This window comes from Psammomys obesus, unplaced genomic scaffold (assembly GCF_907164565.1).
Source record: "Psammomys obesus unplaced genomic scaffold, mPsaObe1.curated_primary_1811, whole genome shotgun sequence".
Lineage (NCBI taxonomy): Eukaryota > Metazoa > Chordata > Mammalia > Rodentia > Muridae > Psammomys > Psammomys obesus.
Genome location: NW_026596109.1, coordinates 4,292,940 through 4,307,973, shown reverse-complemented (window position 1 = coordinate 4,307,973; position 15,034 = coordinate 4,292,940). Strand labels below are relative to the sequence as shown.

At 43.0% G+C, this 15,034-nt stretch overlaps 1 protein-coding gene across 1 annotated transcript in view; it reads right to left on the bottom strand.

Moving 5' to 3' along the window:
• Raver2 (ribonucleoprotein, PTB binding 2) overlaps positions 1–15,034 on the bottom strand; it is a 73,759-nt gene that overhangs the window by 7,051 nt on the left and 51,674 nt on the right. The window contains exons 6-11 of the mRNA XM_055628693.1: positions 12,947–13,029; positions 9,740–9,844; positions 9,497–9,608; positions 7,191–7,447; positions 5,758–5,866; positions 3,923–4,059 (exon numbers count right to left, since the gene is read on the bottom strand). Of these exons, the coding sequence (XP_055484668.1) occupies positions 3,923–4,059; positions 5,758–5,866; positions 7,191–7,447; positions 9,497–9,608; positions 9,740–9,844; positions 12,947–13,029 (803 nt within the window). The remainder of the gene's footprint in view (positions 1–3,922; positions 4,060–5,757; positions 5,867–7,190; positions 7,448–9,496; positions 9,609–9,739; positions 9,845–12,946; positions 13,030–15,034) is intronic.

The window sequence follows — 15,034 nt, the reverse complement described above, 5'->3', positions numbered from 1 at the left end:
GTGTGGGTTCTGAGAATCACGCCCAGGTCCTCTGAAAGAACAGCCAGTGCTCTTAACAGTGCTCTGTCTAGCCCCAGCTTCAGAGTAATTTTTTTTAACTTTTTTTATTTTTTATTAATTACATTTTATTCATTTTGTATCCCCCCATAAGCCCCTCCCCAGAGTAATTTTTAATTATTGGGCACAGAGAATGGAAAGTGTAAAAAGCATGAATTCCATTATCGTCTTCTGAAGAGGATATTTTGTTCTAGAGCAGCTTCTCAACCTTCCTAATGAAGTGACCCTTTAATACAGTCCCTCATATGTTGTGGGGAGCCCCAACCATAAAATTATTTTCGCTGCTACTTCATAACTGTAATTCTGCTACTGCTGTGATTGTAATGTAAAGATCTGTGTTTTCTGATGGTCTTAGGCGACCCCTGTGAAGGGTCAGGCAAAGGGGTCATGACCCACAGGCTGAGAACCACTGTTCTAGAAGTTAAATTTGCTATGTTCAAACTCCACATCTCTCCTCTCCACTAGGCTTCATGGCTATCAAGCTGTGGCTCTCTTGGCATCTCCCTCACACCAGAGCTTCAGTGGTCAGCCAAGTGTGTTTGGGCCATTTGCATGATGACTTTGGGGCTCCTACCCACATGAGTCCCTCTGTCCCAGGACCTCTCCCTTTAGAGCTTCCTCTGTGACCTCCCAGGCCAGCAGGACTGCAGATTTGGAATAGAGAAAGGAGTCAAGGAAAGAGCCACACAAACATGGCTTTCATCCAGGGGAATTCCCCTCTGTCTGAAGAGTTTAAGTTAGCCTGGGTGACTCCATTTTGAAATGAGGAGCCACCTTGACCAGGAGCTGAACTCAGGTACCAGGAAATATCACAGAATATGCACTTGGCAGAAAACAAAGTTAACTCTCCTAGCAACAGTCTCCAGGAAATATCACAGAATAAATACTTGATAGAAAATAGAGACAATTTCCCTGGCAATAATCAATGAGAATTGGTTGAGAAAATTCTTCCCACGTTCCAGATGTAGTTTAGAAGAATGGCAATTGTGATTATGTAAAAGGTCACCTTGCCCCTATGGCTTTTACCCAATCCTGTAACGTCAAGGCATGAACCCCCTGCTTGCTGTCATGGAAACCCCCTGCTTACAGTTTTTCCCTTTAAAAACCCCGATCACTCAGGGCTCGAAGTCCCACATGTCTACTGTTGGGTCAGTGAGACCTGGGTCCCTCCCGAGTTAATCTCTCGTAATAAAGCTCTCTTGCTCTTGCATCGAGTCGTCTCCTGGTGGTCTCTGAGGGTCCCGTAATCCTGGCATAACAGTCAGGACCTGACTTCCTTCACTTTTTACTGCTTATTCCCCAAACTTTCAAATAGCAGTTACTTTTGTCAAGTCTCCAGGTCGTATCAGGGGCTTCTGCAAATAACTCGATCGTGAGAAATACCGAATATCAAATCCTTAAATGTGACAGCTTTACTTAAAAGGGAGATCATGTCATCTACTCTCCTTCTCTCCCAGTCCTTAGGCACAAGAACCTGAACAGAGTTTCTGGGAGTTACTACCATAGCTACATGGATTTTGCTGTCTGAGAGATCATTTGCAAGCTGCAAATGTGGAGGGTTAACTGTGCCTTTGCCTCTCCCACTTGCTTGATGAATAGGGCAGTTTAAAACTCACAGGCATGGTGGAAAGATGGACTGTTTAATACACATAGTGAATTATACATACTATATACTGCATATATACACTACATGTGATATATATGTACATATGTACACATATGTATATATCCATTCATCTAGCCTAAGGGTAATCCCAGCACTGTTTTAAAACAATGTTTAAAAACTAAGTTGGGCTGGGCGTAGTGGAGCACGCCTTTAATCCCCATACTCGGGAGGCAAAGGCAGGTGGATCTCTGTGAATTTGAGGGCAGCCTGGTCTACAAAGTGAGTCCAGGACAGCCAAGGCTACACAGAGAAAACCTGTCTTGAAAAACAAAACAAAACAAAAAATAAAATAAAAATTAAGTTGGGATCTAACTGAAGAGTAGCTCACTTGCCTAACAGACACACAGCCTTTGGCTCAATCCCTCAGCTCTGATGATGATGATGATAATGATGGTGATAAATGCTTACACTGTGTTCTGTCACAACCTAGCATTACCTAGGAAGAAGGAGCCTCAACTGAGAAACTGCCTAGATCATGCTGGCCTGTGGCCAAGTCTGTAAGAGACTGTCTGGACTAATGATTAATGAGGAGGGCCCAGTACACTGGACAGCACTGCCCCACCCCACCCCAAACACTGGTAGATAGACAGACAGACAGATATATATATCTTCTAGCTGCTGAGCAAGCCAGAGAGTGAGCAGCATTCCTCTGTGGGTTCTGCCATCAGGTTCCTCTGCCCTGACTTCCCTCAATGATGGATTCTGATCTGGAAGTAGGAGGCAAAGAAACCCTTTCTTCCCCAAGTTGCTTTTGGTCATGGCATTTATCACAGCGACGGAAAAGCAAACTAGGGCATGTTGCAAAGGAAGTGACACGGGTTTCAAGTGCAGAGATGCAAGGCTCTAGCTCAGAACCTCTCCACAGGTGAGTATCGGTCTCTGCACGGCCCTCAAGCATCAGCTTAGCCACCCCAATCTAACAACAGGCTCTGCTGAGTCAAAGGAGACCAACTTCAAAAGTCAAACTCCAAATTGAAAAGCTCAGCACAAAAAAAGACCTTTGAGGCTTAAAATACACATTCCTCTAAATTCTTAAAAACATTATACTTCTCCTGCTTTGAAAAGTAAACTTTGTTCTCTGTGAAGAAAGAAAAACTGGGACTGTATAGGACTATATTTTGTGAATATTATTTTCACAATGGATCATGAAGATTTTATCACATGTTTCCACATTATTTTATATCATTTTAAATAATCCAAGTTGTATTTTCTGGTAAATAATTTGCTTGCTCAGTCTTAGTTGAATATTTTGGTTGTTTCTAATCTTCACAACTATGTGTTATTCATAAATTATTTTATTTATCTATAATTTAACTTTTGTTCATTAAATATAAATGTAATCAATGAACAGTGCACTTATCTATGTCATTTCTGAGTACATTAACAAAGTTAGAACCTTAAGCAGGAGAATGTCTTCCTCATGACATCAGCTCTGACCCCCCCGTTCTTTAAATTAAGCAGGCCACTACCTAACCACATCAGTGGAACTTCTGAACATCATTTAGAATAATATTCCACACATTTAACCAACTGCGTGCTGGAAATATTTGAAAAACTCTGCACCTGGACAAACACAAGCAGCGTCTTTGCTTTTGCTCCCTAAAGAACAGAATATTTCCACAGCATTTCCATGACATCAGCTATTATAAGTAACCTAGAGTGGCTCAAAGAATGAAGGAGATCTGCTCAGAAAGACTGCACACACAACACTATAGAGGTGAGATGTGGGCATCCAGCAGGGCCCTGGAGCACACTTCCCATAGAGGCTGAGGAGTTGGCACCTCTTTTATGCTATCAGTTTGGTACACAGCTGGGTGTGGTGGTGCACACACACAAGCCCAGCACTTGGGAGACTGAGGCGCTGGGAGTTTAAGGCCAGCCTGGGCTATGGCAACACTATAGAAAATACGTAAAGGAACAGAGGTGGCTATGTACAACAAAAAAAAATACATGGTGGGCTGGATGTGGTCTGTGGGCTGTAGCTTGAAGACCACTAGTAAAACTCTTAAGAGGGAAATATTTGGTGTAAAATAATCCTAAATAATTTCTTGAACCTATTCCCAAATGTCAAATGATGAGCAAGAGCGATCACCCTCTGCACCCTCACAATGTGAAGGCAGTCATGGTCTGCACTCAGAGGCCGCAGTGGAGAGCTGACCCAGTTCCTGCCTGCACCGTCGCGGCCTGCGCATTATTTACCTGGGCATAATCCTCGAAAGGTGGAGAATGAGTGATGCACTTCTCCAGTGTGGGCTGGGACTCACTTCCCTGAGAGATCGCGTCCAGAATGTTGCTTGCAATTCCAGTCTTCTGTGGCATGCCTTTCCCTGCAGCAGCTAAAGGTAAACGCAAGACCATTCAGTGATTTGTTAAGTTACAAACAGCACAAAACACATGAACTCAGCTTATTTCAAACATGCTGCCAATATATATTTGTGTTTATTTTCTCCAGGAGGAATTACGTATCGTTTCATTCATTTCAGCAACTGAAAATGGAAGGTTGTCATAGAGGTAAAATAGTTATGATGGAAGCCTCTGATATATACACACACATATAAATATATAAATTTCTTTTTCTGTATTGAGACTTGAAACCAAGGCCTCAAGAACGCAAGTGAAGCATTCTACCTCTGAATTCTATATATACTCAGCCCCACAGACAGATACTCTACAACAGCGGTTCTCAACCTTCTTAATGCTGTGACCCCTTAATACAGTTCCTCATGTTGTGGTGACCCCCTCCCCCAACCATAAAATGATTTCATGACTACTTAGTTTTGCTACTGTCCTGAATCATAATGTAAATATCTAATACGCAGAGCTATCCAATATGTGACCCCTAAATGGGTCCCAACCCACAGGTTGAGAACCACTGTTCTACATCAAGGCATACAAAATGTAAATTAAACACCCTTATTAAGGTACTAGCTGTCAATATCAATTTTCAGGTGAGATCAGTGTGCTCCAGATATACTAGAAGAACACCTCACTTTTTTTAAGCTTTAGAAAAATTAAAATTAATGCTTAAGGGATACTTTGTAAAATGCCAAAAAATGTATATTAAATATGACACTCATCTTTAATCTCCTTCCTTGCAGTTTACAATTTCCCCAGGTTAAGCTCAGAGCTTTAATAGTGACTGCAGTCATGTGACTCACATTTTTACTTTTTCCACTTAAAATTCAGCTTTAGAGGCTACTTCATAAATGAGTGATGTCTGATTTTTGTTTATTTTTCAAGACAGGGTTTCTCTGTGTGGCCTTGGCTGTCCTGGGTTTGATTTGTAGACCAGGCTGGCCTCAAACTCATAGAGATCTGCCTGCCTCTGCCTCTGCCTCCCCAAGTGCTGGGATTAAAGGTGTGCAGCACCAAGCCCCGCTCTGATATATCTATATCTATATCTATATCTATATCTATATCTATATCTATATCTATCTATCTATCTATCTATCTATCTATCTATCTATCTATCTATCAAATGTTAAAGTCACAGTGTTCTGCTCTGCATATCCAGCCTCTCTCCTATTGGGCAGCATTAATGTGTCCCTCAGTTTCTCATCTGATTACTGAATTTTTTTTTTTTTTTTTGCGGGGAATGTGTTTGAGTGAGAGCTGACTCCTATTAGCTGAAGGCCATGTAGATTCCATTGCTGCTGACTGGTACTCACATATGTAACGTGTCTGGATGCCTTGGCCAGGTCACTTAGCGGCTTCAATCTCTAGTTTAGAATGATTCTACCCACACTGAAAATGACTATAGTGCTTCAAGCAATGTGTTGCCTTCATTATTTGCAATCATGCCTTAATAATTGAATGAAATTATTCTGCCCTTAATAAAAATACTGTTGTAAAGATTTAAGTGTTTTAGTTTTCATATTTTTTTCAAATAATGGACTTATTGGTAAAGAGTAGGCTCATCACTTAGGGCTTAGTTTTGTCAACAGGCACCCTGAGCTTCAGCTAAGTCAAGATGAAAGTAGAACTCATCACAGGTATCTTTGGGGAATCTCAGTGCTGACGCAGGCCTCACTTACATAGGCACACACTGGGTAACACACTTGCCAAATTCAAATACGGATTTGTACTGAGCCGAATTTCTTTTGGTGGTTCTCCCAAGAGTGAAGTCTGATTCTTAGAGGCAGCCTATTCACCAAAAACAAAAGATGGAGTGCTTAGTGAGCAGAAGAAGAATGAGGAGTCACAGTACATCACAGGCACACATGGAAAAGTCACAACGGAAGTTTTGTTTCATATGACTAATACATGCTTATTGAAGATATTCACTAAAAATAAAAGTTTATTTATTTATTTGTTTGTTTATTTTTCAATATATCCTGTACAGTGTGACCCTTCATGAGCCTTAGCTGGCCATGACTGTGAATGCCTGTTAAGTCCAGCACTCAGGAGGCAGAGGCAGGCAGACCTCCAGGTTCGAGGCCAGCCTGCTCTACACAGCAAGCTCCAGGACAACCAAGACTACACAGAGAGACCCTGTCTCAGCAACCCCAAGGAAAGAGAAATAAATGGTATCACTCTAGCTACAGAATTCTACAAGTGAAGCAGAACCTAAAGCGCCCTGCATCTTCTCACTTCATCTCAGAGAATTCACCTTTGCAAGAAGAAAATCAATTCCATATCTTATTTCTAGTGATACAGGGATTAAGATTATAAGATGTAAATTTATTACTATAAGATTTAAATTTCCCATCATTTGGCTAAAGCCAGATGACACAAATGAGGCTTGTTCACCTCTAGTCCTAAAAGTAATGCTAAGGGGGAAAAAAGAGTTCATGAACTATCTCTTCGATTACAATGTTAGACAGGACACTGGAAATACTGGCTCTCCTGTATTTTCATACAGGAGGCGCAGAAAAAGCTGGGATGGAGGTCTGAGCCTTCTTTATGGCCCATCTTTTCCTGAAAGGCTTCTTACTCTTTACTCTCTGATCAGACTTTTAAGCCACATTTCTGATTAATATAAGATAAAGCTAGTAGCTTAGTTTTCTTTTCAGACTGATTTTTTTAAAAATAGGCACAATGAAGAAAGTGCAATCATGAGTGTTCATTTCAGCTTTTGAGAGTCACACCCTTTACATTCCTGATGCTTGCCTGACCAATACTACTGTGTTTAGACATCTTCGTAAGCCTCGGCGAAATCCAGGTTTGCTTGTGATGTGCCTGTTACATGGCAATGGATTCGTTCATTCAGTTCATGTTTGCTGTGTGTTCACTATGCTCCAGGGACTGGCTTAACATTCACATGAGTAAGAAATTAAACCCTTAACAAATTCACAGTAGCTCAAGAGAAGTCTCAGATCAGAAGATGCTGAAACCACAGTGGGACAGTCACCAAACACCAACCAACTGAATAAGGCGGAACAATGCCACAATTCAGGGTCTAAAAGGAGAGGAGGGGCAGCCATGGGAATATCCATTTCTCTGTGTGCTTCCTTGCCCTTGAACCTACCTCTGTGCCTTTTGGCTGGCTTTGCTGTGTCTTCTGGTGACCTGTCAGTGGGCCTCCAGTGGGAAGGCCGGGGAAGGTCTGCAGATAATGCTTCAACCCCGAGAAAGTAGCTTCGCTGATGCTCGCTGAGGCTGACTGCTTCTCCTGAGGGGTCCCACGCCCCGGCCTGGCTTGCCCAGCAGGGAGCTGTTGTGGGAAGAATGGCAACATGCCCAGCCCGGCTGCCAGGGTCGTTTGAGGTGGAATCAGATTAGATGCTGTAGTGAACCACAGAGGCAAAAGAACCCTGGTTATGCAAGGCGCAGTAGGCCCTTCTGCGCCTCCGAGAGGTCCGAGACATCCAAGAGACGAGGGCAAAGGTTACAAACTCACAGAAAAGCAAAAACTGACATCAACAATGCTTTTTAAGTTTTCACTAACTGCTATGATAACCTCAATATTATATTTTGATAATAGAGTTAATTATTACTGTAGAAACATGTCTCTTTTTGACAATTAAATTACACTAATACTTAAACATGTCCAACCATTGCGATTTGGTTGCTCCCATAGTTGCAAACAGTAATTGATCCTTGTGTTTAGAGAGTTCTTCAGCATTTCCTGAGGTTAATTCGGATCCCAAAGTAGCCCGGCTGGTGAGCCTTCACCAGCTGCTGGGCGCTGGCAGCACCCTTCTCTTCAACTTGAGTTCAGTGCCTTTCTGTGGACAACTGAACTTGACAGTGGTTTGAAGATTTAAGTGCGGAAAGCCACAAATAATATAAATGGCACTACTTTTAAGTGGAAAGAGCTGGTATGTAAACGCTACTGTGCCCCTGTTGGCCTTGAAGTTAATGCACAGGAATAAATTAGTAAGTTACATATTTTTATTTATAGGAGAAAAATCCTGGAAAGAAAGTTTTCATAGGAAAACTAGGTATCATTTTTGTTTGAAAAATCATTTTGTCGGGGCTGCTGAGATGGCTCAGCACAGGCTGTGCTTGGCCACAGCCTCAGTTTACATCCTGAGGCCCACAGGGAAGAAGCGGTCCAACTCCCACAAGCTGTCCTCAACATTCCACCTGGACACGAGGGCACATAGGGAGCCCTGCCCCCCCCCCCCCCCCCCGTAAGTGAACATGCAATTCTAAAATTAAAAATAAAAATGTCAGCCAGGCACGGCGACGTGTACCTCCCAACTATTCCGGAGCTAAAATAAGATCACTTGAACTCACAAGTTCAAGATCAGCTTGGGCAAGAGGCCGAAAAGAAACTGAAACAGTTCATCTCGATGACTTAATCAAATTTCCATTTTACGAATTCACTGAACGGGTTTGTTAGCTGGGTGAGAACTAGCCCTGGCTCCTCCATCTTTTGGAATATATTTATTTAGACAGTGAATTATCAGCATTCTTAAAACAGCAAATGTGATACAAAAGTACCCATTATCTAACATTAAGATGAACATTTTTGTAGCTTTTAGTCATAGAATCAAAGTTTATAGAATGACAGACCCCCATCAAACAAACAATAATAATAAATATATAATAAATAATAATAATTATTATTATTTGGCAATTTAGCCATTGCCTGGTCACCTTCAACAGTCAGGATCAACTGAGTTATTTGGTCATTTGGTTAGCCAACTTTGTATGTGCAAGAGACTAAATGTGTTATTTATGCTTGTAGAACTTATAGTACCAGTGGTGCAAAGCAAACCCTTCAATCAAGCTTCAAACCGGAAGTGCTTTCCTAAGTTATAATTTTTTTAAAAAGCTGGCATAATATTATTTCCTAACTTACAATAAAATAAGAAACCCTGTTATTCTAAAATTTTTTTCTAAATAATTCTAAAATTATTTTTCTAAAATAAAAATGTCTGCCTATCATGTGCCCAGAGCATGTGTGTCAGTTTTCCTCCAAGTAGAAAAATGGTTCAAGTCAACAAGACTTAACTTGCAAGCGCTGGCTATTCCTTTTATAAGGGCTGGGGACTTTCTACTCGATGGAACTGAAATGGAGATGAGACATGAGCCCAGCGGACGGCGTGTCGGCGTCAAATGGAGATATGTCTTCTCCTGGCACTGCTGTGAACCTTCATAAAATATTAAAGCCCATCCAGCAGGGACCGTCTCATCTTGGCACGGAGGCAAACCCATTAATAACGTATCAATATCAAAACCAGACAAGGCAATGGGGCTCTTGAAATTTTAAATGACCAAGATTCAAATTTAATCGTCCTATAAATAAGAGAGGGGTTGAGGTAAACTGTCTTCAAGTCTGAAAGCTGACAGCATGAAGGACTTCTCGGGAAACAGGTTACTTACTTTTGTGTGCTTCTCCATGTTGTCCCAGGTCCATTTTCAGTGGGAGCGCTGACCCTATTGCTAGGGCAGGCTGCAGCACCATGGCAGGAGGCTCTCCCAGCAAGCCAGGCTTCTGCAGAAGAATCGGAGAGAGGAAGACAGTTTCCCGAGGTGGAAACACACAGCCCACTAGAGACAGATACACGCGTGCAGCTCCAGCACCTCATCAGCAGGCTGAGTCTGTGGAAGGGAAGAAACACTTACGTTGTTGGTGTGGGCACTGTCAAACTTCACCAACTGTGGCTGTACCAGGGGTATGTGAGACAGACTCTGAAGGAGTAAGGGCGAGGCGGTACCCACAGCCGAGTTCTGTGGAATTGATGAGACACGAAGTTAGTTACACTCTGAAGAACTATTTGTTGTATAATCAGCTCCTCTTAAAGGTCAATTCTCAAGTCAGTCTGGAAAAGAGAAACCACTTCTTAGCCAGATGGTCAGCACACGCCTTTAATGCCAGCCCTCAGGAGGCAGAGGCAGGCAGATCGCTGAGTTTGAGGACAGCTTGGTCTACAGCGAGAGTTCCAGGACAGCTAAGGCTACTACACAGAGAAACGCTGTCTTGAAAGAAAAAACAAAAACGAACCACTTAATAGAAATCTTTCCCCCTCGGGTTGTATTACCTAATATGCAGTTAGGAGAGCAATTCCACAGTCCTGTCATCCTTTCCTCCCCTCACCCCTTTCCTGGCTCTAATGATGGTCAGATACAAATTTATTTATTGATTTGATCACTTGGCAAGATTTGCTGCATACATTTTATGAACAGGATAGTGTGCTACCTCATGAGAAATGTCATATGATTTGTTCCTATGTGTCATATATTTAAAGGAGACTTTAAATATAGAAACAAACAAGATTACAAATAACAATACTATGAGGGGGAAAAAAAAAGCAGATACATGAACAAAGACCAGGGAATTTTATTCAGACCGGAAGACTCAAGGGAGGCTTTCTTGAGGGCCTAGCTTGTGTGCTGAGATCTGAAGGCTGTCTGGGAAACCCTGGGTCAGTTAGGTTGTACTCAGAAAGGACACTCCCACTAAAGAAGACGGACCCTGGAGGAGTGAGGCGACACTTCCACGACAGTGTGAGGCAATGAGCTCTGGAGATACAGGACTTGCAGGCCTTAAAGGCAAGTACTGCATTTCTGGTTTTTCTCCAGCACAGTGGCTCTCCACCTTCCTAATGCGGCGACCCTTGAATACAGCTCCTCCTGTTGTGGGGACCCCACAGTTGTGCTACTTCATACCCATAATTTTGCTGTTATGAATCATAATGTACCTATCTGATATGGGACCCCTGTGAAGGGTCATTCATTCGATCCCCGAAGGGGTGGGGACCCCCAGGATGAGAACCTCCGCCCTAATGCACAGGGGATGCTGTCAGTGATCTGACTCTCTCTTCCTATCACCGTTCATACTTGATTGGCATTAACGTCTGGCTTCCCTACTGTTCTGTTGTGGGTTTTTACCGTTTTGAGACAGAATCTCACTCCGCAGCCCAGGCTGGCTTGGAATTTACTATGTGGCCCTGGCTGGTCTTAGAGGCAGTGATCCTCCAGCCTTGGCCTCCCCTGTGTTAGGATCACAGGTTCAAGCAGTCACACCTGACTTCATACTCTGAAACAGCAGAGACTGTGAGGATGTTTTGTTCAGAGCTGTAGCCCTAATGGCGGCAGCATCAAGCACATGATCACTCAGTAAAAGATGTGGAGTGAATGAGGAAAGGCGCTGTATTGTCCCAAGTCCTGAGATGGCAGAGATGCAAAGGAAAAGATATGTTCTCTGGTTAGTGGCATGGTTTAGAACCTTCAGAAAGGTGCTGGCTGATGGAGGAAGTGAGTCCCTGCAGATTTATGAGTGTACAGCCTCGCCCCACTTCCTGTTCTTTCCTTTCTCCTGCTTCCTGGACCTGAAATGTGAGCAGTCCACTTCCTAATCCTGCCACCACGCCTCCTCTGACCTCATGTGCTCCACACCAGGTAGACGCTCTGCCGCTGATACTGGAAGCCAAAATAAACCCCTTCTCAGGGCATCCTTCTATCACAGAACAGAAAAGTAGCAGGTGCGGCTCTTCTTCTTCCTGCTTTCCCTTTAGAAAGCTGAGTTTATAACCTGAAGTGGTGCACAGCGTTAATCTCAGTGCCCAGCAGGCAGAGGCAGGGGGATCCCGAGTTGGAGACCCGCCTAGGCTACTTAGCAAGACCCTGTCTCAAAAGACCGAAACAGCCGGGCTGCCCGTGGCACTGCACTCTTCTTCCACCCTGTATGAGGAATAACACTGACTTGTGCACACGTCTGTGTAGCTTTGTATTCTGAATTAACAAGTAACGGTCACTTCCAATATGTCAGATACTCGTGTCTAAGTGCACACTTAACCGGAAGACGTAAGAAAAGCATTCTTTACTCTCACAAACATGGAGACTATTTTATAACACAGATTAAAATTTAAAGATTAAGAGTTATTGCCCATTTCTGTCTATAAATCTGTCTAGAGTTCAGACTTTAAAACATAAAAAGTTGTTTTAAAAACTACTCCTTTAAGACTGACTGGGAAATGCTTCAGAGTCTGAATCCCACAAACCCACCCAAAAACCTCCAGCCTGGAATCCCAGCCCTCTGACGGAAGATGGAGAAGAGAGAACCCGAGACCCTGCTCACCAGCCTGGCATATGCGGCAGCAAACAGCAGATACCTTGCCTCAAACAGAGTAGAAGGCAAGGGCTGACACCCAAGGCTGTCCTCTGACCCACGCACACCCATGGCACACATTCTGCCTATCTCTGCCTCCCGCATAAAACCCTACTCATTGTCTATCAAAAATATACCACAAAATAAGTATTCTGTTCTTAATACTCTACAAGAGCTGGTAAATGTATCTTTACTGTTTTCATCAGCATTGGATTACAAACAGACATCTTGTGATTTTTATGGAGCTATTCTTATTAAAGATGTTCTCTGTCAGGTCTAGTTGCAAGGCCTATAATTCCAGGTACTCAGGAGGCTGAGGCAGGAGGATGACAAGTTCATGGTCTACCCACTGACAGTTTGAGTTCAAGGCCAGCCCTGGCAACTACAGTAAAACTCTATCTTAAAATCAAAAGTTAAAATAGAGAAAGCTGGAGAAGTACTCCAGCAGTAGAGCACTTACCAGCACCAATAAACTCTAGAACAATTCCTCAGACCACAAAGGGTGGAGGGCAGGCAGGATATTTTTAAAAAGCAAAATGCTCAGGTAACTTCTTGACAAGGTCTGGCACACTTGTAATCCCAGCCCTTGGGAGATGGAAGCAGGAGAATTAGGAGTTCAAGGTCATCCTGAGCTGTGTAAGATCCTGTCGTGAGCGTTTGGGGGAGATGAAAGTATTCACTCCAGGTCCTCAGTGCTTCAGTACCCAGTGCTGTGTACAAACCTGCTGTGCTTTACTGAAGTGCAACAGCGCGGAGGGGAGGGACGGACTCAGCAGATGAGACAAGCTGGGTGCGACTCCGAGAACTGCAGAGAAGAGCTGAGTCAGTCAAAGCAAAACTGACTGTGTGACACAAGAAATGAAAAACACAACATGTTCCAAAGCATCTCCTTCACAGCCTTTAACCTGCCCAGGAAGTTTCATCGCCTACTGGCTGAGAGTGACACACTCCTTTCTTTACAATTCAATGCTGGAACTTGCTTTAGAATTCTAGCATTTTCTTTAAGTCTCAAACACCAAGCTACCCTCACCTTTAAAAACCTTAAGGAAAATCCCGTAGAAAAGATAGTATCCATGTGCAGAACTTCTTACATCATTAAAACTAAGATTCAATGTAAATACAAACACCAGGGCATGGTGGTGCGCGTCTCAGATTCTAGCACTTGGGAGGCAGGGCCAGGCAGTTTCGAGTTTGAGGCTAGCCTTGTCTACCCAGCAAGTTCCAGGCCAGCCAGGAATGACACATGAGACCCTGTATCCAAAGAAATGAACTGTACATAGACATAGGAGGAATAAAGGGTCATAATTCTGAGTCCAAAAACCATATACATTTCAGAAGAGGTATTTTCAGAATAAATCATATACTGAGAAAAAAGAACCATGGAGTAGAAAACACATGATTCATTTCACCTACTTATAGTTATGGGAAAATGACATCTATAATATATCACAAAGTAGCATTCAGAAAAGGTCCTAGTAATAGCTTTCACAATGTACATGTGCCAGAACACACGAAGGCATGCCTGTATTCCCAGCTGGGTAGTATGTCCCTGTCTCAAAGCAAAGGCACAGCAACACACTCTAAAGTTAACATACATCTGCCCACTCTAAAGGTTCAAATGAAGACGTGCCACATACAACAGGCGAGTCAGGGCGCTGAGCAAAAGGAGTCTACAACTTAAGTATACATCTACCGTATGATTTAAATCCACGGCCAGTTATTTACCCAAGGTAATAAAAGTAGGTGTAAATAAGGACAAATCCTTATTGCTATTTCCTCTCCATCTAGAAAGGAGTAATTCCCCAGCACCCTCCCACTGTCCAAGAAAATACAAAAGTGCAATTTGCACACATTCTCTAGCTTGCCTTTGCTAAGGTGGGGATATACGCTCCTTCTCTCACCAGCCCAAACAAAGACAAAGCCAGGAAATAATTTCTCCATCCGTGTAAATATCAACACATCTTATAGCAGAGACAGTAACATTAAACGTTAAAAACATACACTCCTGGGACTGGAGAGATGGCTCAGTGATGAAGGACACATGCTGCTTGTGCAGAGGACCAGAGTTCGGTCCCGTATCAGGTGCTCACAGCTGCCTGTACTCCAACTCTAGGGATCTGCATTCATGTGTACATACCCATCCCCTATATAAATGATTTTTAAATTTAAAAAAATCAACAAAACAAACGCATATTCCTCTATGACCACAAACCAATCCAAGTAGGAAAGTGAAGTGGAAATATGCAGTGTTGGATAATTAAAGATACCCACAATCCGAAGACGTGGCTACCATAACTCTAAAGAGCACAGTACGTGTCTTTAAACACAACAGTCATCTTAGGCTGCATCGGGAGAAGCTGTGGTACCAGGAATGGCGGACTGCTGCATGGTGTCAGTCAACACCAGCGAACAGCAGGCTGTCGTGTCTGTGAACACCATGCTTTAGGACAACCTACAAAATCTAGATGTGATACTTTTCGGGGGAATTGTTTGCCACACAGCAGTATCCCCACGGAAGTAAAAAGCTGCTCCCTTAAGCTGTGAGTTTATTAAACAAAACCCTCAACACCAAGGGTGAGTTACCTCCTTGTGCTAGTTAGTTTTTTAAATTTTTCATTTATGTATTTATTGTCTTGTCATCTAGACACAAACTAGAGTCATCTGGAAAGAGGGACATCAAAAGTGAGAAAATGCTTCCACAAAGCTGTCCCATGGGCACACTTGTGGGGCATTTTCTTGATCAAGTACCAGGGCAATGGCTTGTCAACCTTTTTTGCTCCCTATTTCCATCCATTTCCTCTCTAGTTCTT